This window comes from Populus alba, chromosome 10 (assembly GCF_005239225.2).
Source record: "Populus alba chromosome 10, ASM523922v2, whole genome shotgun sequence".
NCBI lineage: Eukaryota > Viridiplantae > Streptophyta > Magnoliopsida > Malpighiales > Salicaceae > Populus > Populus alba.
Genome location: NC_133293.1, coordinates 10,386,020 through 10,406,808, shown reverse-complemented (window position 1 = coordinate 10,406,808; position 20,789 = coordinate 10,386,020). Strand labels below are relative to the sequence as shown.

The window sequence follows — 20,789 nt, the reverse complement described above, 5'->3', positions numbered from 1 at the left end:
TGTCTTTGCCAAGATTGACATTCCTCTGCCACTTATGTTTGTCGGCCAACACCTGCCAGATTCTAGAATTTTTGCTTGACTCCGACAAATCCCATGCAACCACCAATTTCTAGGTGGTATAATCCAGATAAGAGATGTGATGTCATGGTGGGGTCCTCAACCATTTCAAGTGAACAGTTTCAAGAATTGCAAGAATGGAGTCTGAAAGTTGGTGAGCAAGAGACAGGTGGAGTCGTTGAAGAAGGGTGTCATTGTCTATATTGTTCCCCGAACAACTTCAGGATCACATGTGATCGAAAATGCTTTGCTAAACACAGATATTGCTAGAAAAGCTGATTCGAGAATGGTGATGAACAATCAATCATATTGTTATGGAATTCTGCATTTTGTTTTGGGATCACATCTCATCCTTCAACGAAACATGCCTTGCTTTTGTCTCTTTGTTGTTTTGAAATCAACAGATGTTTAACATTTTATTCTGACAAAATATTTTGATCAAACTCCAACATGCAATAAAGGTTAATCAATCCGGAAGATTAAAAGTGTTTTGATTACAGAAATGACTCTATACTTGAAAATGACATGAGGTGACTAAACAATTTTGAACTCATACCTCCTGAAATTGAACCACACATCATTTAGCTAAGTTTTAGCAGTATGCATAATGACATGTAGTGGATTCGATAGTTATGGACTCGTGAATCATGACTCTTACAAGTCCAAATCATTCATTGGATGAGGTCAAAATTTATCAGTTCTAACTGACCTTGCTTGAAATGAGAAAAGGCCATCTTTGATATCCCTTCACTTTCTAAAGGTTATATCCCTTGTAGTCCCATTTTGAGCTGAATAGAATATTCTTTTCATGAAAACCCTGACTAGGATCACACCCCATACTGGGGGCAGATGAGAGATATGTTGGAGACATTGATATAATTAATGGATAAAGAGGAAGGCTTAGAACAAAAGTCCAATGATTGAAAGAGAGCTAGAAGAAGACACATAGACTGGGGGCATATAAGAAAGTTTTGAGGAAGGCTAAAAAAAAAAAAAAAATGAAAAAAAAAAGGAGAAGAAGTTGAAATTGCCTTCACTTAAAGACAAGTCAAAGATAAAGGAAAGAAAACGCCTATCATGTCTATGAAAAGCAAAAGCAATTTCAATCAAGGACACAACAAAAGTCAATACCAGAAAAAAAAAGACTAAGCTATAAACGTGACTTTTGGTGTCCATTATAAAGCCTCTGATGTTATCAGATGATTAAGGTTGGTTATTCATCAAGGAAATGTGGATTTGCATTATGACTTATGTTAAGAAAAGTCTAAACTTTGAGGTTAACAAGGTTATATGTCGTTTCCTCTACAAAGACAACAATAGAAAAGAGTTGATGAATAGTTGATGTTGATCCTAGGTCTTTGAAACCCTCAAACACCTTTTGAGCCTGTGAAATTCCTTTCTTTCATAGCCATGAACCATAGCCTGCATTACGTGCTTTTAAAAGCCCTTTTTAATCAAGTAAGCAATTTGAACCGATAAATGGCGCTCTCGAAACTTGAAGAGCTTTTCCATAAGGGTCGTGACTTCATGAATTAAGTTACTGGTTATTATGCATGCTGATAAAATAAATGTTAAGAAAAGAAACAACTTTTCTTGATAAAGCCTGAGCATCTTGTTTTTGAAATTCGTAAAAATGTCACCTCATCACAGACCATCAAATGATATACCCAATATCAAGGATTCAAATTGATACAAAGAACCAGGGAAAAAGCCATTTTAATCCTACGACGGGTCGATTTCTGTTTTCGAACTACAAGACAATCAAAGGACTGTGTATTTCGAATAACGTGTGTTGGGTTTTTGATCAAAAAGCTTGATTTTCAAAAGATTTTCAAAAAAAGACATCTCTGATTTCATTTCAACAAACTAGACTTTGAATAGACATGATCTTTGAAATATGAGAGTTGATTCCAGAACAAGGAAGATTATCAAACACAGAAGAACATTGACTGAGTATGCAAAATCGTTGATAGAAATGACATTGAAGTCCTCGACACTCCTTGAAAAGTTGAGCAGCTAGGGGCAATACAGTAGACCTTGAAAAGGAAAAACAAGCAGTGCTTAGGTCAGCTACGAGACAATGATTAAATGATGAATCAGTGAACTGAAGACAATGATGTTCAAAGACAGATAATCAATGAACGAGCACATTCAGATCATACTGGGGGCAATGTCATGGCCCATGCTCCAGTGAACCATGTCGGCAATGGAGAAACAAGGATGTACTTGAAGGACACTTTCATATCATCATCTTTTGAAACATGACTAGCAATCACAGATGAATGTAATTGAATGGTGAAAAGATGCACACCACCAAGACTGACTGTGGAACAATGCTGCACTTAAAGGACAATCTCATATTGTCATTCTTTGAAACATGGTTAGAGACGAATGTTATCACACAACTGCACCGAATGAATGTCGGAAAGGCACCCACCTCGAAGACTGATTGTGGGACAACTTGTTCTGAAGCCAGACGAGCGCTTCACCGCATGAGTATGGGGGATAAAAAGCAGCATCATGGATGAGGCTGAGACATTACTTTTCACAATCTGATTAGAAGAGTTGAAAGGAATCTATGAGAAGAGCACTGAGTATACAACCATAAGCCTTTGTACTGCAAAGAATGAGATGCATGTCGGGATCACGCGGCAGTTCCATGATTATGATTGACCACATATACTTGAATGATGTTTCAACTAGAGGCAAGTTCATGACTGATTAACAATCTTGATGGGTGTTGACATGATGCACACAATCAATCAAAGGATAATTCTCAGAAGAATCCAAGAGAGAAAATCCTTCATAATGAATCAAGCAGCACCACACTTGGGGGCAGGGTCAAGCTTGATGAACGATGCGAGCAGTAATTGTCGAAGACCGCCTAGGATGGGCACTGCATTTACAGCTGAGTGGATGGCTAACACATGAATGAGCCAATACATCGGAAGAACAAAGAAAGCTTTGGGATACAAACAAGGGCACCCTATGACGATGGAGCATCAAAGAGGGGGGACCTATATTTCAAATCAGGTAAGGATGCATGCATATCATCTAACCTCAAAAAAAAAAAAAAAAAAAACATTTGCACATATTTTTGAATTGTTAAAGGAAAATCTATAATGAAGTCCAGCAAGATGGTGGAAAGAGAAAGAAGCATTGTGGTGATGATAAATAAAGAATCAGTTTTGATCATGGAATAAAAGGACGATGGGATGAACCCTACCATTAGGAAAATCCCAAGGAAATGAATAGATCAACCTTGCAACCGGGAAGCCTCGAGTTTTCAACCCTTGCAGTCAGGAAACACCGAGTTTTCAAACCCCATGATCGGGAATTATCAGGAAGCACCAAGTTTTCCAGCCCTTTCTTCTGTCATCCCTTCAGAACTTCACCAGGTAAGTCCTATTTTTCACACTTGTGATATCACATTTTTTTCCCATCTGGGTTGGTCACCCATGACAATGAGACCGCGTTCTTCATATTTTTTCCATCTGGGTTGGTCACCCATTACAATGAGACCACATTTCATATTTTTTCCATTTTTGGGTAGGTCACCCATTACAATGAGACCGCACTTCATATTCTTTCTATTTGGGTAGGTCGCCCATCACAACGAGACCGTTCATCATATTTTTTCCATCTGGGTAGGTCACCCATTACAATGAGACCCCATTTCATATTTTTTCCATTTTCGGGTAGGTCACCCATGACAATGAGACCGCACTTCATCATATTTTTTCCATCTGGGTAGGTCACCCATTACAATGAGACCACACTCCATCATATTTTTTTCATTTGGGTAGGTCACCCATTATAATGAGACCGCATATCACATTCTTTCTATTTGGGTAGGTCGCCCATCACAACGAGACCACCTTTTCATATTCTTTCCACGTGGGTAGGTCACCCATTACAATGAGACCACACTTCTTCACATTTTTTCCATTTTTGGGTCGGTCACCCATACAATGAGACCAGTATTTTTCCAGGGTTAGTCACCCGTACAATGAGACCAGCATTTTTCTAGGGTTAGTCACCCGTACAATGAGACCAGAATGAGGTCGCCAGATGGGATCTCATGTAGCTTTGGTTAAAGGGAATCGCCAGATGGGATTTCAGGTTGACCGAGTTACACATATTTTTGTTCCAGTGAATGAGGTCGCCAGATGGGATCTCATGTAGCTTTGGTTAAAGGGAATCGCCAGATGGGATTTCAGGTTAACCGAGTTACACATATTTTCGTTCCAGTTGAATGAGGTCGCCAGATGGGATCTCAGGTAAACCCAATGTGTGGGCAGGTCGCCCGTGAAAATAGACTATTGGGAGAGTGTGGGTCGGTCGCCCGTGAAAATAGACTTGAGTGAGTATGTGTGGGCAGGTCGCCCGTGAAAATAGACTTGAGTGAGTACGTGTGGGTAGGTCGCCCGTGAAAATAGACCAAAACAGATCAGTGTGAGTGTGTGGGCAGGTCGCCCAAGATAATGAAATCATTTTCCTTTTGTTTTCTTTACAAAGCTTACTATGCAAAATTTTGAGGAGTTTTGCTTCGTAAGCATTGTAAAGAGGGGGCATCTGTTGCTACCCAATTTTTGACCCATGTTTTGATATATTTTCAAAAAATCCAAAAAAATTGAGAAAAGCAAAGAAAATCAAAAATATGTTTTTTAATATATTTTCGTCATTTTAGCATTTTCAACGTCGTCTAAAAAAAGAATTTAATTTTTTAAGGGTCTTTCAAACGCGTTCGACTTTTCACGCGTCGTTTTTAAAATCATTGATTTTCCGCATCGAGTCGACGTTGATATTGCTTCATTTTCAAAAAATTACAAAAAAACAAGAAAAATCAAATTTTACAAAAAAAGAAAGTTAAGGGACCAATGTTGAAAACTTGGTAATATTTTTTGCCTATAAATACTGGTTTCTAACACTTGCAAAAGGGGGGGCAATTTTGACAACATCTAAAAAAAATACAGCAACCCTAAACCTATCATCTCCCATTTTTCTCAAGGGAGCCGCCCCCCCACCCTTGACATTTTTTTCCTCCCTCAACCGGCTGTTACCCCCTTCAGCCGAATCCTCTCCATTCATCAACACAGCCCTGCCAAACACCCATCGCCCAGAACACATTTTCCTCCACCACGGCCAAACACCCCCCACCTTCTGATTTTTCTTCTCCAACCGGCCGCCAGGACAGCCCCTCTTCTTCTCTCCCGGTCGCTCCTTTCCTAACCAGAGAACCGGCCACCGTTGATCTCTCTCCCTCATCCCCACGGATGCGGCCAATATCCTCTCCCTCTCCAACGGTGGTTTCCTTTTCCTTCTCCGGTTCCCCTGTGAACCAGCCCCCTCCCCTGATTTGATTCTTTTTCCCTTCTCACAGCCGACCCCCAATAGCCCCCGCTGCTCACCATCTTCTTCCTCTCTCTCTCGCCGGCCAGCCTTCCACAGCAGCACCCAATCTCCTCAGCACCGCCACCGATCTCCCCACAACTGAAGAACCCAGCGACGAGAAGCAGCTCCACCGAACCGGAGATCCGCCACCAGCTTAGGGGACGCCGTCTGACCTTCCCAGCAGGAATCCCCTTCACCGGCTTCTTTCATCGAAGAACCCAGCTCGCCCGGACCGCATCGGAGCCTCCAGCAGCAGCTCTTTGGACACACGCCGGCCATCCGAAGCAGAGGAGAAGGTGATGAAATCCTTCACAACAGAAGCAGCGCCGGAGGAGGAGAGAACTGAAATGATCTGAAAACCGTAACCAAAAAGACCCAAAAAAACAGATCTGAAAAACAAAGAAAAAGAATTAAAATCGACTGCTGTGTTGTTCCCTTTTTTTTGTTCTGCAGGTCATCGTCGGCGTTGGGAGGCTGAGAAGAAGCCGATCCCCCCTGCTGCTGCGTTTTCTCGTGGAGGCGCGTGAACCCACGCGCCGCCAGGGCGGTGGCGCGTGGGAAGACGCGCCGCCACTGATTCTCTGCACCTGAAGCCTCCCAGCACTGTTCCCGTGTACTGTTCCTGCATGTTCTAGAAGCCTTAGGATGTTTTAGGGGTTGTTTAGTAATTTTAGAATTGTTTAAAGTAATTTTTGTTTAGTTTTGAGTTTTTGTAATTTGTATTTTTGTAAATATTGGATGTAAAAGAAAAGAAAAGAAAAGAAAAAGAAAAGAAAGAGAAAATAATAATAAAAAAGGGGTTGTGTGTGTTGGTGTATTTTTATTTATTTATTTTGTATTTGTATTTGTATTTGTATTGTGGATGTAAAAGAAAAGAAAAAGAAACAAAAAAATAGTAAAAGTGAATGTGGGTGTTTGTATGTGTTTTATTTTTTTTTTATTTTTATTTATATATATTTTATTTTTTAATGATAAAATTGCAGATATCAAAAGAAGAATTTAATATTTTGATTGGATCACGGTTAAGAATTATTAACTTATACGTAAGTAATATTTCTAATTTCCGATGAAAAGACAATTATTAAAACTTCTTTAACACGTCAAAGCCACGAAGCAGCTTACCTCAGGTAGGGTGCGTTAGGGGTGCTAATACCTTCCCTAACCACAATCAGTCCCGTACCCGCGAATCTCTGACAAGACCAGTACATCCGGTTTCCTAGTAGCCCGAAATCAATTACTAGGTGGCGACTCCAACGAACCAAATTCAAGCAAACAACAACAATGAGACTTAAATCGCCAGCCCGATGCCGCGCGCTGAAATTTTTTGGGGTGCGACAACAGACGTGCATAATAAAGTTTAAACCCTGGTGCAGAGAAAAAGAACAAGTCCTTTTCACTATTAGACCAAGACCTCAAGTGCAAAAACTGCATGTTTTTCGCTAAGTTTGCTATTTATTGCAACTGTGTTTATAAACACAGTACATAAAATATAAAATCATTCTCCTTTTCCTTCCTTGACCAGTGCTTCGAAAAACACTTGAAACTTGGATCAATTTGCTTTGAGTTCTGGGTGGATCTTTTGTCCAGATGAGAAAACCACGAGGGTTGTTGGAGAGCATTAGAGGTTGTGGCAGTAGTCTATGGTTGTTTAGGTCTAAGTTCTTTCGATTAGGCTAGTGCGTGTTGGGTCAATGGGGGATGCTGAGCTGACCGTTGGTTAGGGGAATCTAATGGGTTGATGGTTTGAAACAGAGATGCAGATGGGTTTTAGGTAACGGGGAGAGATGGGTTTTCGGGTCTGTGTGAGGAAGACATAGGGCTGCTTATGTGGTGGTTTGATGGTTGGGTTAGTTCACTATGGGCGTGTTGGTGGTGGAAGTTGTGAGAGGCTACTAGGTTTGTGAGGGAGAGGGCAGTGAGGGCTAGTCTTGGTGAGGAGGTTGGTTAATGGCAGTGTTGGTTTTGGTTCCAGTGGAGGTTCTGCCAAGAGAGGGACATGGTGGAAAGGGGAGATGGCAGTGAAGAGAGACGCCGTGTGTGGTGGTTGATTTCAGCTTTAGATAGGGGCTGCAAGTAAGTTTAAAGGAACAATAAAAAAAAACTATCAAATGTGTGTTAACCATCACATTATATTTATTAATTTGTTCAATGCTTAGAAAGCTATGGAAATTATAGTTTTTATACATGTTGGAATTACAAATAATTTAACAGAAAAATAAAAAATATTTTATATAAAATATTTTTTATTTTATAATGTAATAATAATAATTAAATATATAATATTTCAATTAAAAACCATCAATATTAATATATATATATATATATTATTTATTTTATAACCTTAATTTAAAAAACATTCTTTAACGAAACACATTAAACTATTTTTTATTCAACCTTAATTTTTAACTATAATTTTAACCAAACATATATAAATAACAAATTAATCTTAATTAAAAAAAAATTTATAAAATATTTTTTTTGTAAATCACAATCATGACAGCTACTACAATATCACACATATTAATAATGCTATGGAAAGACAAGTAGTTGCATGAATATTAAAGTTGACTTGAGGATACACGTGTCACTTGTTAAACTGAAGACTCGTAACATAGTGCTATGCACGTTTGTGTTTTAAAGCAGCCCCACAATTCTGGCTTTTCAAGATTTTACAAACCTCTCAACAACTCTCACTTTTTTCTTGTTAGAGATTCGGAGAAATAAAGAAATGCGTTGTGTATATCAAGGTTGTCATTTCTCTATTCTGGTTGGTGTTATGTGTTTTCAATTAAAATAATCTGTTTTGATTTTAAATTTTTGGGCTTGTCGTTCTATTTGATATATATATATAACAAACATAATTTTCATTCAGGACCAAAATAAATTAACTTAAAATTATATAATTAAAATTTTAAATAAATCTAAAAAAAGTAGGAGTTGAATCATTATGACTCGAATACTCATTGAGTCTAAAAACAACTTAAATAACTGATAAAAATATAGTTTGATTTAAACAACTGAAAACAATATCTTTTTTTAAAAAGAAAAATTAAAACGACAACATATTAGATCGATCCGAGCCAACTTGAGTTAACATTTCAAATCCACAACCCAGGATATGAGACCATAATGACTCCAAATAAAACAAATAAAAATAAATTATGAAGCTCAATTCTCAATAAACTCATTATTGAATTATGAAATTAAAAAAAAAAATCAATCTAAAATAAAGACACAAGAAAATTAATGACTTAAGTCTACTTGGGTTAACTTACAAACCTTGTGACTTAGATCATGAAATTAAGATAATTTCATGGAAAACAAGCTAAAATAAATAACAACTTAATTCATAATCGACCAAATATTCAAGATATTAAATGATAAAATTATAAACAAAATCAATTAAAAAATAAACAAAAAAATCTAGTCAATTGGATTAAATAACTAAACTCATGACATGGATCATAAAATTGAGATAACCACATAAAAAACAAATCACAATAAATTATAAAATCTAATATCCAAAAAAGATATAATTTTTTTTCTTTATAAAAACATTATTTAACCAAAACAGAATGACCAAAAAGAAATCGAAATATTCCGAGCAAAATTTAGATTGCATTTTTTAAATGGACTGAGATTTTAAAAGAAATAAAATCTATTCTAATTTATTTTGTTTTTTAAACTATAGGCTATTTTAATAAAACAGAATAAAATTGCCAAATTGTTGAATATATTTAATGGCGATGGCTAGATAAAACTGACAAATCACGCAGAACCTGTCAAATCCCAAAAATCTTTGGCCTTTCGCATTTTTAGGGACTATCCAGTTCCACCAACCTTCTGTATTTCTCTTTCAAAATATTATTATATTTAATATTTTTAAGAAAAATCTTTCTTTTTTCCATTAATATCACCCTATTGTCTCCAAAAAAGAAAGGAAAATTAGGAATTTTTTAATCAATTAAAGAGGAAAAAAACATAACTGTAACCCAGAACGACGTGCCAGAATTCCTGCATTATAGATTTATTTCCCTTGTCTAAAGTTCTTTTACAATCAATTCTTTTGGATTTTTTTTCTTGAATAGTCTTTATTTTGCCTTCATTTCTTTAATCTCTTCTTTGGTATTCTTACCAACATCATTCTCATTTGGAAATTCTGTGCTCTTGTGTTTTGCACAAAGTCTTGTAAGCTTGCAAAGAGGGATTGTATTTCCTAAAATGGTAAAAACAAATCTTGGTTCTTAAGAGCAAACACGTTGAGATATTTGTCGATCTTCTAAAGCACCATTGATTCGGGAGATTGACAAAAATGGTAAACTTGGGCTCCCAGCATAAATGCAAGGGTGCCCATTTAACTCATTGCAGCAATACGGCAAAGGGCGGTGGTGGTTTTGGCATTTTTTGAAGGGTTTCTGTCAGGATAGAAGGTGATTTTGAAGTGAGATTATGGGCAGCATTTGCTCAAAACGAGCTGCAGAAGAAGATGTAAATATCAATAAGAATGAAAGGCAGATAGAGGTGGATAAGTCTTCTGTGCAATTGGTTGCTCCCACAATATTCATTAAAGAAGGGATTCTGGTAGATGTTCTTGGCCGAAAAGATGCTGGGAATGTTATTGTTTCGTTGGAAGAAGGAGATAAGAAAACGAAACTTGTTGATGAGAAGAAGAAAGGCCGTCATGAATCGGTAGCAATGGATTCAGAGTCCATTGATGACCAACCACGTATGATGATTAGGATGATTAGCATGCGACGTCCTTCCGCTGCAAGGGAAGCATGGCCACAATGGTTAACAGCAGCTGCTGGAGAAGCCGTCGAAGGCTGGCTGCCTCGACGAGCAGACTCATTTGAGAAGCTAGACAAGGTTCAGCTTGTAAAACTTACGTTTACTTGCCTGTTGAATTAGATAACGTGACATGAAATAATTTATTGTTGATGACTGTTAGGGTTTTATTTCCTTGTTTGGTAGGAACAAAATTGCAATATGGAGCATCTCTTGCTGTTAGCATTTAGCATTAGGATAATATTATTATGTGCTTCCGAAAATAATCGTATGAAAGCACTAGCTAGAAGGAAATAAATGGTATTAATGTCAGTCCAAATTAATGTAAGAAAGATTAGATAAAATGTTAGGATGCTAGAGAAGAAGCAGACAGTCATTTATATAAGAGCTGTATCAGTCCTGTAAAATGAGTGCAGACAAAGTTAATTTCTAGTAACAAAAAACGAGGGAGATCAAGAAACATAGTCTAGATTGTATCATGTCGACATTTTGAGGTCTTCTTATGTGTTGCTTTTAAAATGAAATGATGTGCAGATTGGACAGGGAACTTACAGCACTGTATTCAAGGCTCGTGACCTTGAAACTGGAAAAATTGTTGCAATGAAGAAGGTGCGGTTTGTCAATATGGATCCGGAAAGTGTCCGTTTCATGGCTAGGGAAATCGTTATTTTGCGCAGGCTTGACCATCTGAATGTTATGAAACTCGAAGGAATAGTCACTTCGAGGATGTCAGGGAGCTTGTACCTTGTCTTTGAGTATATGGAACATGACCTTGCTGGGCTTGCAGCAAATCCTAGCATCAAGTATACAGAAGCTCAGGTACCGATGATCTTATCTGTTCAATTTTATGATTTTTTCCATATTTGGAAAATGGCTTCTCTTAGTTTCTGCTACCATGGAAGTCATACAACTTAATCAACTCGCCATTCATGTCTAGTCTTACAAGGAAATTAATTACTCGTGCTTGCAGATAAAGTGCTATATGCAACAACTTCTACGTGGACTTGAACACTGCCATAAACACGGTGTCTTGCACCGAGACATCAAGGGCTCAAATCTTCTAATAAACAATGATGGAGTTCTCAAGATTGCAGACTTTGGTCTGGCAACTTCTTATCAGCTTGATCAGAGTCTGCCTTTAACAAGTCGTGTAGTAACTCTTTGGTATAGGGCACCGGAGCTTTTGCTTGGTGCTACAGAGTATGGACCTGCTATTGATATGTGGAGTGCCGGCTGCATTCTTGCTGAATTATTCACCGGCAAGCATATCATGCCCGGAAGAACAGAAGTAAGCTCTTTTGCATGTATGGTTATCTTACTTGCATCTTAGCCAACACTAGGAAACAAGCATTACAAGTCTTCTATGCTTTGGAATCTTCAACTTCCTTCTATGGTCTACATTATTTTCATATCTTCACAGAAGTTAAAGATGGTCATTTAAGCACGTACGGGAAATTATCATAAGAAAATGTGTCTGTGTGTCATTTATTTCTCAATGCATGACTTTGGAGCACCTACAGAGAATCAGAAGACAGTGTGATTTCTATCTATCATCAGTCCACATAATTGTATTTTATCTTAAGAACTATCATCTTAATGATTACAGGTAGAGCAAATGCATAAGATTTTTAAGCTTTGTGGCTCACCCTCTGAGGCCTATTGGACGAAAACAAAGTTCCCACATGCAACTAGTTTCAAGCCTCAGCAACCTTACATCCGCCGTATTGCTGAGACATTCAAAAATTTTCCTCCTTCAGCTTTGACACTTGTTGACAAGCTCCTGTCAATGGAACCACAAGATAGAGGATCAGCCACTTCAGCTCTTCGAAGTGAGGTGATTATTTCTAATGTTTTATTTAATTTTAGATCATATTCTTCTTCATGCAATCTGCTTAAGGAGTCATGAACATCAAACTTATGGTATCAATTTATCATCATATACCTTCCAGCAGACACAAAAAAATTGCGGGCAACAAGGTTGACTTGCAAACCATTTTCTTGTGAAAAGCTTGCTTAAACCTCTCGAATTGAGTTTTTCTGTTTAAAATGTTTTGAACTTGCATTCTGAACATAGTATGAAGACAGCACTAGTACTGGTTGTTTCTTGAATTTGGCTTCATGAAATGAAAATGGAAATGTTATAATTAACAGATTGCCTTTGAAGAGTGTTCGGACCTGCTAGCAGTGGATTGAGTTAGATGGATTTATTTATTATTGAAATATTTACTTACAGTTCTTCAGAATAGAACCCCTTCCGTCTGATCCATCTAGTCTACCAAAATATCCTCCAAGCAAGGAACTGGATGCCAAGATGCGAGATGAGGAAGCAAGAAGGTACGTGACAAGTAACATTAATCATATCTCAAGGGAAAATTTAATCTTACACAACTTTCATTAGCAATTTCACAAGTAAAATAAATTCAATCAGGTATAACACAATAACAGTACGAATTTAATCTTAAACAACATTCTGAAAACACATTTTAATTTTAAATTTCAGGCAAAAAGCAGAGGCAGTAAAAGGACGAGGACCAGAATCTGTTAGAAGGGGTTCAGGAGATACTAAGAAAGCTCCCACTTCAGAATTCACTGCTCAGGGGCAGCCAAAAACTATATGTAGCAGTTATAAATATAATATCCAGGAGGATGGAGGTTCTAGCTTCCGAATTGAGCCTCCTAGAGTATCGAAGAAGAATGGTCTCGAGCATTCTGCTTCAGTGATTCACCATTCTGCAGTAGGATTGTCGTTAAATAAGAGTGTAGATTGTACAGAAAATAATCCAGAATTGAGGTCAAAGAAATCTCACGTGTCGCAATCAGGGGAGATATCTAGCTCCTCCCTTAAGAAGAAGGAAAGAGTTCCTAGCATGGATTCTTCAGCGGTAAAGAATCATCTACCTTCGTCAATCTTTCAAATTTCTTTCTCTATATTAAACAAAGTTAAATGTTAAAATCAAAACTGATACATTCATCCAACTGCCACCCTTATATATGAATATGGATTTTGATGTGCTGCAAGGAAGCTATTTACTCATGGAGAACAGTTCGAGAAAAATTGCAAGTTTTAGATAGTATGTTACCTTAGTTACAAGCATGTCAGACATTCAAATTTGACAGAGGATATCTCATTCTTTACTCTCCATTTTTCCCCACGGAGCTTTTTATCCTTCTTTTTCTGTGTTAATTTGAACTGCTATTGTGTTATGCCTGATCATTTGACAAAAAAGGAAATCTGGTTTCAGGGGTTTGTTCCCAGGAAAACCAGGATCCATTACTCAGGACCATTGATGCCTCCTGGGGGGAACATGGAAGAAATACTCGAAGAGCACGAGAGACAGATCCAGCAGGCTGTGCGTAAAGCACGTCTCGAGAAATCGGGGACCAAAGATAACCTTGACTCTTATGAGCAGCTACATCATAACAGATGATGCAAAGGGTAATTCTTCTCCATCATGCCTTAAGGAAGCATCCTCTTGGTGTCTTTCTCCTCACCCTGCAGAACAATTTACCCTCCAGTCAGAAGCGTCTTTGTCCATGCCATCAAACAAAGCAGATGTGATGTGCTGCTGGAGCTTCACCGGGATAGAAATTGTATGAGTGGGGATTGTGAGACGCCGTTTTGAAGTAAACTTGCATTTTAACCGGGAAAGGAGGGAGGTTTGTCTTGTATTTCTTTGAAAATACATAAATAGGTAGGACTTTGTTCTGTATAGTGGATAGTGTTGTTGATTAATAAGTAGGTACGGTATTCACAAGTAGTAAAGTATCCAACTCATCTTTCAACTCACTGCTGAAATGATTGAAACAGAAATAAATTCATTCCGGCTGCTTGTAGTTTGGACATTTGTCTGCCGGCGGTTTCATGTTCAGGCCTGTTGAAAAACGGGGATATTAAAGCAGTTTCACAGTTCAATGTGTTTGCCATGCTTTGCTTTTGCTGAATTTAACTGGGAATGATAATCGATGCAGGCAACTTTTCAGAAGATCAAGAGCTGACAACCTTACCACTGACAGAGAATTTTCTCTAGAAAAAAAGTTCAGTGAATAGGTGGCGATCCTCATCCCCTATGAGCTCCAAAAGTACATTGAGTACTATCAATCTACACAGCAAAGCTTACAGATGAAATGATTTGTGCATATGCTTGCCAGGCTTAAATGGGAAGTTGAGAGTGGAGGGAACTTCAATTCCAGATTTTCTTTTATGAACACAGTGCTCTGCTCAGCTTGGCTAAGGGTCGACTTCAACAGTTCGAAGGCTTAATGATGCTATATGTTTTTATTTCGTAGTTGACTATAACAATCCAGGGCTTTAAAGTAAACAAGAAATCCCCATCTCTAAGTATATTAAATAAATAAAAAAATCAGTTGAAGAATGTCCAAAGAAGCCTGCCCTTGTGCCTACTGCTGCTTTCACCAGAAAATTTTTACAGATGAGTTTCTTACAGCAAAAAGACCTGCTTAACTTTTTCTTAAATAATTTAAGAGTTCACTGTCACATAAAAGAGCCATAATTGCCTGGGTTATTAAGGGGAAATGAGAGGAGAAAAAAGAGATTCTGATTAACAAAGATGTGAGTGTCTGTACATTTAGCTTCATTACCTTGGTTATATATCTGGCTATAGCTTCAGGAATGGTTTATTGATTTGGGGAACACCGATGGCTCATAATAATTACCTACACATCTCGCTTAGGCTTCCGGCTTAGTTCCGAGTAATGACCACCCATTAGCTGCAAAATCTCCTCCCATAAACTTTCTGATGATGAGCCTGATGAACCCCCACAAATCAGATTAGAACTACATGCAGCCACATACCAATAATCTGATTCAATCTCCTCCCTCAACTGATCTAGCTGCCAACCAGCATAACCAACAAAGAATCTGAAATCCTGAGGCTTCAGCACCCCTTTCTTCACAAGTGCTGCAGCTTCATCCAAACTGTTTCTAGCACCAAAACACAGGCCAGGAATCACCTCTTCGAACTCTTCAAGCTTCGTCTTCTCCCCTGTTTTTAATAAAAACATACTTGCCTCGAGGGGTCCCCCAAAATGAAGAGAAAAATCAGCAAAAGTGGTTGCTAATTCCATATTAGTGGGCTTCATGTGCCTGACCTTCTTGTTAAGTGGGCGGTTTATGACAACTCCAAATGGTCCCTCTTGTGGATGTCTGGTTCCAGATCTGAGGAGAAGAACGACAGTTCTTTCAAAGGTGCGAACTCCATCAAGTTTTTCTGTGGCAACAAGGACACAGCCAGTCTCGGGTACAGGAATAGGGTGGGCCCATTTCAGGCCAAGGGGTTTTGACTCCTGGGGTGTCCCAGTTTGGTTGTGAGCATCAGATTCTGCCTTCCCTGCCTGTGAAAACATTACAAGTGTAAATTTTGAAGTCTATTATACAGCACAGATTTAACATCATCAATTTGATTATCTTATTTTTCATGTTGTGAGGACATGGGGTCCGTCTTCAACTCGTCACTATGTGAATAAACCAATCTGATAGGAAGCCATGCATCTACCCCAATACTATACTTTATGGCTTCATCTGGTCGACCTCAATTACAAGATCCATCATAGCTACAAAACAGCACTGTTTCTTTCAGGAGGGGTAAAAAGGGACACAAGAACTTGATGATAAGCTGTAGGTAAATTTTGTTGACCTGGCTAAATCAGATGTCATGAGCTCAAGGGAAATTTAGTGTTTTTCAACTGTTCATGGAAACAGGGAAGGAGCATACAAAATAAAATAAAGTGCTTCCAATTTCAATGAAGTTACTTGCCCTTTTCTGATGCACCAGACCCTCTATGTGAGAAGAGAGAACCCAGCAGATCAGAATTTACTCCAAAAAACATGAAATCGATTTATTTTCCTTACATGGAGCAGCTCATTCATGAACAAGCTACACAGGATAGAATCAAAGAGGAATTAATGCTGCTACCCTGGACCATCATAAGATCTAATATGATGACAAATAACAGGTTGAACAGAGTGCTAATAACATTTAAAAGTCATTTTTCTAGAGCTTTGTAACTATAACATTCAAAATGTAATAGATATACAGCCCAATAAGCAAAGAACGTTCACCTTCTCCTGAGCAAATAAATTTGCCCTAAACTCTCTCCAATCAAAGTTTACCCTATGAGATTTTTGGGAAGCAAAGTCATTCCCATCAGGAGAGTTACTTCCTTTTGAACCGTCTCCATTTCCTGTGCACATTAAATTAAGTTCCATTTAGCAGGCAAAAAATTCAGTATGCTATTTTTCACTCAACATCCAGATATCACATCCTGGCAGTGTTCATTTAATCATAATGAAAATAGTATATCTTTCACTGGAATAAACTCACTATGCATGGCTGGTGAAAGATAGTAACATCAACGAAAAAGGTGATGGTGATAGCAAAACAATTACGAGCAAGAACAGGCAATAGTCTTAGATGGCTTATGCTTTGACTAATCACTAATTAGAAAGGGCAAGTGATTTGATGAGATATTGCCTGCAAATGATTGTGAATAAATAATGTTGACAGATGCTTTTCATATATTAAAAAGGCTCTTGAAACTAATATAATGTGGTAACAAGGCAAGCAATGATACATAAAGAAATTAATTAACAATGAAAGGATATAACTCACATTCTTTTCCTATTTTTTATCTAGGGAGAAATATCATTCTTGAAAGGGGTGTCAAAACAAATAAACAATTGGTTAATACAAAAGGCAATATGCATATGACCTGAACAAACATTATAAACTAGTGCTCAGAAAATATAAAATGAGAAGGAAGCAATAGTGAGCAGTCACTTCATCATTAGATGAAGGGAAGCTTAATTCAACCTCGGGATGATACACATGCAAGTGGATGGAATTTTTTTTTTTTGGGGGGAGGGGGGGTGAGTTCCTAACAAAAAGGCTGACAACAAACGGCAATCTGTTGAGAAAGCTGGCAAAAAAAATCATGCAACCATCCCTTAGTGGTGATGAGTAGGCTTGCAACAGGGTAGAGACACCATTGACTTAGTAAAACCTAGATTCTTTCACCACAAATGAGTAACAACAATTCTATTTGGTTTTCAGAACTGAAAAGCATGAGATGTGCAACTCAAGGAACTCATAGATGAGCAAACAGAACATTCTAAACCCTAAAGTCAATGTAAGGCCATATGCACACCTTCATGGTATTGTTGAATTAGCAACCTTGATCTGATTTTCAGTTGAGGTAAATTAGATTTAGCTTCATTAAAATTGGCTATTATTTTATGAGTCAATGTTACTTTTAATTTTATTGGGTATAGACTAAATTTTGTTCAGTGAAAAACTATATCCACATATCAATATTTTAAAGTTCCGATGCTCTTTCATTCCTAAACTCAGAATAGATATAAGTTAGTTTAGGAGTTAAATTCTTAGTTTTCAATAAGGAACCAAATCCTTGCAAAATGCCAAGAACAATTGGAAACTCTAGATGCAGATGTTTGCAATCACTTTTAAATATAAAAGAGATCAATTTTACATTAGTTTCAGAAACTTTTAGCTTTCGTTTGGATTGTCTGACAAGTGTGTCACTCAGTTTATTTTGCAAGCAATCAAGTTTCAGATAAATTTGTTACTTCATGAAGCCCTCTACAATTTTCCTTAAAAACCCCAGTCATCAAATCTCATCAATTAGCCTAATATACAGAAGAAAAATCCCAACGATACTGTTTACAATACAGCACCCATAACAGCCATAAACCTTGAACTTTATCCTGCAATTGATACCAAAGCTTTTACCTCTTGTACAAGGAAAACCTGATTCCAGTAACAAGTACGGGTGATTCCACCAATGTATCACATAAAGGTTACTAACATATCCTCATAGCTGCCTCTACAATGCATCCCAATGATACTGTTTACGACAGCCTCCACTATGCTGCTGTCCTGCTAATTTCTTATGTAGTCCTTCCATGTGTTTCCACCCCACTAATTCATTTTCAATGAAAATGACAAAATTGAAGTAGAAGGTGCATATGGAAACTTCTTGCACAGTACCAAACCAACAATCACTTGGATAGCCCAAAGCATATGATTGAACCAAATCAGTCTCTCTTTTTTTACCCCAAGTTAAGAAAATAAAAAGAATTCACATGCGGCAGAAAAGAATGGAAATGATAGTAAATTCGTACATTAACTTAATGCACATTTATATATATATATATATATATATATATAAGGGAAAAGGATCCACTGATTTGATATGTTTTGGACTATCCAAATCATTGATATTCCGGTACTGTGCAAGTAATATTGTGGATAAAGGGTGTGGTAGACCAAAAAAACATTGATTGAAGTGGTAAAAAATAATTTAGAACCACTATAGCTCACAGTGCATTGGTCCCAAATACAATTGATGGAGAAAAACAATCCATGTCACTGCTCTCATCTATTTTGATCCTGAGATTTAGTTTGAAAAAATGTTATTTTCCTAACAAACCCTCCTAATAGACTCTCCTACATTCTCGATGGGACATATGACAAATATATTGAAAATCACAAAATGTTAGTTCATCTGAGTGTAGGAAAGTCTGCTATGAGAGTTTGATATGAAAAACTTACACTAAGTTTAAATTTCAGAAACATGATTTATATAATAGTAGAAAACTTAAAGAGAAACAACCCTACTTTTCTAACCTTTCAATATCCCTCTGAGTCTTGCATGACTCTTTTACATGATGACTTGAAGTACCTTATAAAAGTCATCACACAAAAACTTTTCTTATCCCCTTCACCATACTTCACAAAAATATTTATGGAACCAGTCAAGGTGTCTATATCATCCGAATCAACAGAAACTTGAAATCACCCTTTGATATAAATTATAAAAAAAAAAAAAAAAAAAAAAAAAAAACAGAGCAGGAATTAGTTTTCCATTATAACATTCTACTTATAGATATAGATCTCCGCTTACAATTCCATAATCCTTTACTAATTTATTTTTTCTTCTTTTTAATACTCGCACTCACTTTCTAAGAAAGTCAACCAAATCCAAATGGATCACTTCTACTATTCACTCTATCCAATGCCTTCAAGTTCCTTAATTGCATGTAAAACAAACATCAAAACTCTTTTCACATTAATAACAGTTTATTTCTTTTAATCAATTCAATTTCAATCCCTTCTTTGTTCAGTACAAATATATAATCACATAATATCATCAAAAGGTATACAAGATTGCAACCAAAATAATAGTTCACTATTATGAATTAAAAAATAAAACGCACCAGAAGGAGAAGGAGAAGAGGAATTGGAGTTATCATTGCCATTCTTCTTAGCCATAGCTTTGACACTCAAAGAATGATACCCAAAAGAAGAAACTCTACGCTTCAAAACCCTAACGTCCAAAACACTGAATTTCCCAAAACTGAATGATTTCTCTCGAATTGAATGATTTCTCAAACAAAGAGGGCTTCCAGTTGTGTTCTTCACATGAACTGCCCACAGATCCATCATTCTATAACAATGGGTGCAGCAATCACAATCGGATTCTCCCGGAAAATGAAATGAGCGTGCAAGAGTGTGTTTCTATTTTCTCGGGAAAATTGAGCAGCTCTATACTTTAGAAACGATGGTGGTGAGTAAGAGAAGAAGATGGGTGCCTAACGGATAGAGTAGGAAGAAAATAATAATAGAATACAAATGAGTGTAGAGACTTCTAAATTAATTCCATATCAGTCCCTAACAATCTGAACTCTTACATATCCACCACCCTATTAGGTCCAGATTTCTACTTTGGTCCTTGATTTGTTTTTTCATGCATTGCGCTCCTAGGACATAAACAAAAATAAATTAAATCCTTTCCCATTTGCAACAAATAAATAAAAAGAAAAGGAGATATGAGCAGACCATTTCCAATAAGAATCATCTATTTCTTACGAAGCCACTCCGACAACGTTTAATTTTCTATCAATCCATCATCCTATGTAGGATTGTGTAAGATATTTGTGAGAGCTCTGGACTGGTTTGGACTAGATTAAAAGATTGAGGAGTGATCTGTAATAAGTATTAGAATAAAATCAAAACAGAACTGAACGACAGCAGAGCAGTGAGGGAGAGACAAAAGGAAGTGTAAGAGAATATGCCTTTCTAGCCAGCTCTAGTTGTGTGGAGATCCGTGGCGCTGGCGGGTATGCTAGACACTCCACACTTTTAGCTGTCCACGTCAGACGGTTTCCAAATATTTTCTTACTCTACTGGAGCTCTGCTGCTGGCTCTAAGGGTATAATTTAAAAAAAAAAATCTAAATTCATATATGAAAATCTACCAAGAAAAAAATAATTTCATCAACGCTGTTAAACCTGATGCAATGTCAAGATCACTTGTGGGAATGGCAATTTAATCCAAAAATAATAGATATTAATTTGACTTATAAATAATATTTATAAGCACCTATAAATAATATTTATTATTTTATTATTTTATTATTTAATATATATATATATATATATATTAACTATTTTATTGATTAATAAATAATAATAGATAATAAACATTCATTAGATAACCGAAATCCGATAAATAATT

The 20,789-nt window shown here is 37.0% G+C and overlaps 2 protein-coding genes across 3 annotated transcripts; one reads left to right on the top strand and one right to left on the bottom strand.

The window, feature by feature from the left end:
* The first annotated feature begins 9,900 nt into the window (after positions 1–9,900).
* LOC118061617 (probable serine/threonine-protein kinase At1g09600) lies at positions 9,901–13,664 on the top strand. Its single transcript, XM_035075116.2, has 7 exons — positions 9,901–10,317; positions 10,771–11,055; positions 11,207–11,524; positions 11,843–12,070; positions 12,470–12,570; positions 12,737–13,118; positions 13,479–13,664. The coding sequence occupies exons 1-7, from the start codon at positions 9,901–9,903 to the stop codon at positions 13,662–13,664; spliced, it is 1,917 nt and encodes a 638-aa protein (XP_034931007.1).
* Positions 12,609–19,887, bottom strand: LOC118061572 (uncharacterized). Of its 2 annotated transcripts, XR_012170892.1 has the most exons (8): positions 19,490–19,887; positions 16,316–16,437; positions 14,836–15,588; positions 14,242–14,336; positions 14,025–14,108; positions 13,317–13,729; positions 13,044–13,161; positions 12,609–12,966 (listed from the first exon to the last, which is right to left on the bottom strand). XR_012170892.1 is itself a non-coding variant. In XM_035075046.2 (3 exons), exons 1-3 carry the CDS (start codon positions 19,716–19,718, stop codon positions 14,911–14,913), a joined length of 1,029 nt encoding a protein of 342 aa, XP_034930937.1. In that variant the 5' UTR covers positions 19,719–19,887; the 3' UTR covers positions 14,771–14,910. The 2 variants fall into 2 exon arrangements, 1 of the variants encoding a protein (XP_034930937.1); XM_035075046.2 differs by lacking the exons at positions 12,609–12,966; positions 13,044–13,161; positions 13,317–13,729; positions 14,025–14,108; positions 14,242–14,336 and having other exon boundaries at positions 14,771–15,588.
* Positions 19,888–20,789: the final 902 nt, after the last annotated feature.

Excerpts from the sequence above, each read along its gene's own strand:
- LOC118061617 (XM_035075116.2), top strand. The coding sequence starts at position 9,901 with ATGGGCAGCATTTGCTCAAAACGAGCTGCAGAAGAAGATGTAAATATC. Across the intron at positions 10,318-10,770 it reads CATTTGAGAAGCTAGACAAG|ATTGGACAGGGAACTTACAG; the intron begins GTTCAGCTTGTA and ends AATGATGTGCAG. Across the intron at positions 12,571-12,736 it reads CGAGATGAGGAAGCAAGAAG|GCAAAAAGCAGAGGCAGTAA; the intron begins GTACGTGACAAG and ends TTTAAATTTCAG.
- LOC118061572 (XM_035075046.2), bottom strand. The coding sequence starts at position 19,718 with ATGATGGATCTGTGGGCAGTTCATGTGAAGAACACAACTGGAAGCCCT. Across the intron at positions 16,438-19,489 it reads CTCTTCTCCTTCTCCTTCTG|GAAATGGAGACGGTTCAAAA; the intron begins GTGCGTTTTATT and ends TAATGTGCACAG. Across the intron at positions 15,589-16,315 it reads ATTTATTTGCTCAGGAGAAG|GCAGGGAAGGCAGAATCTGA; the intron begins GTGAACGTTCTT and ends ATGTTTTCACAG.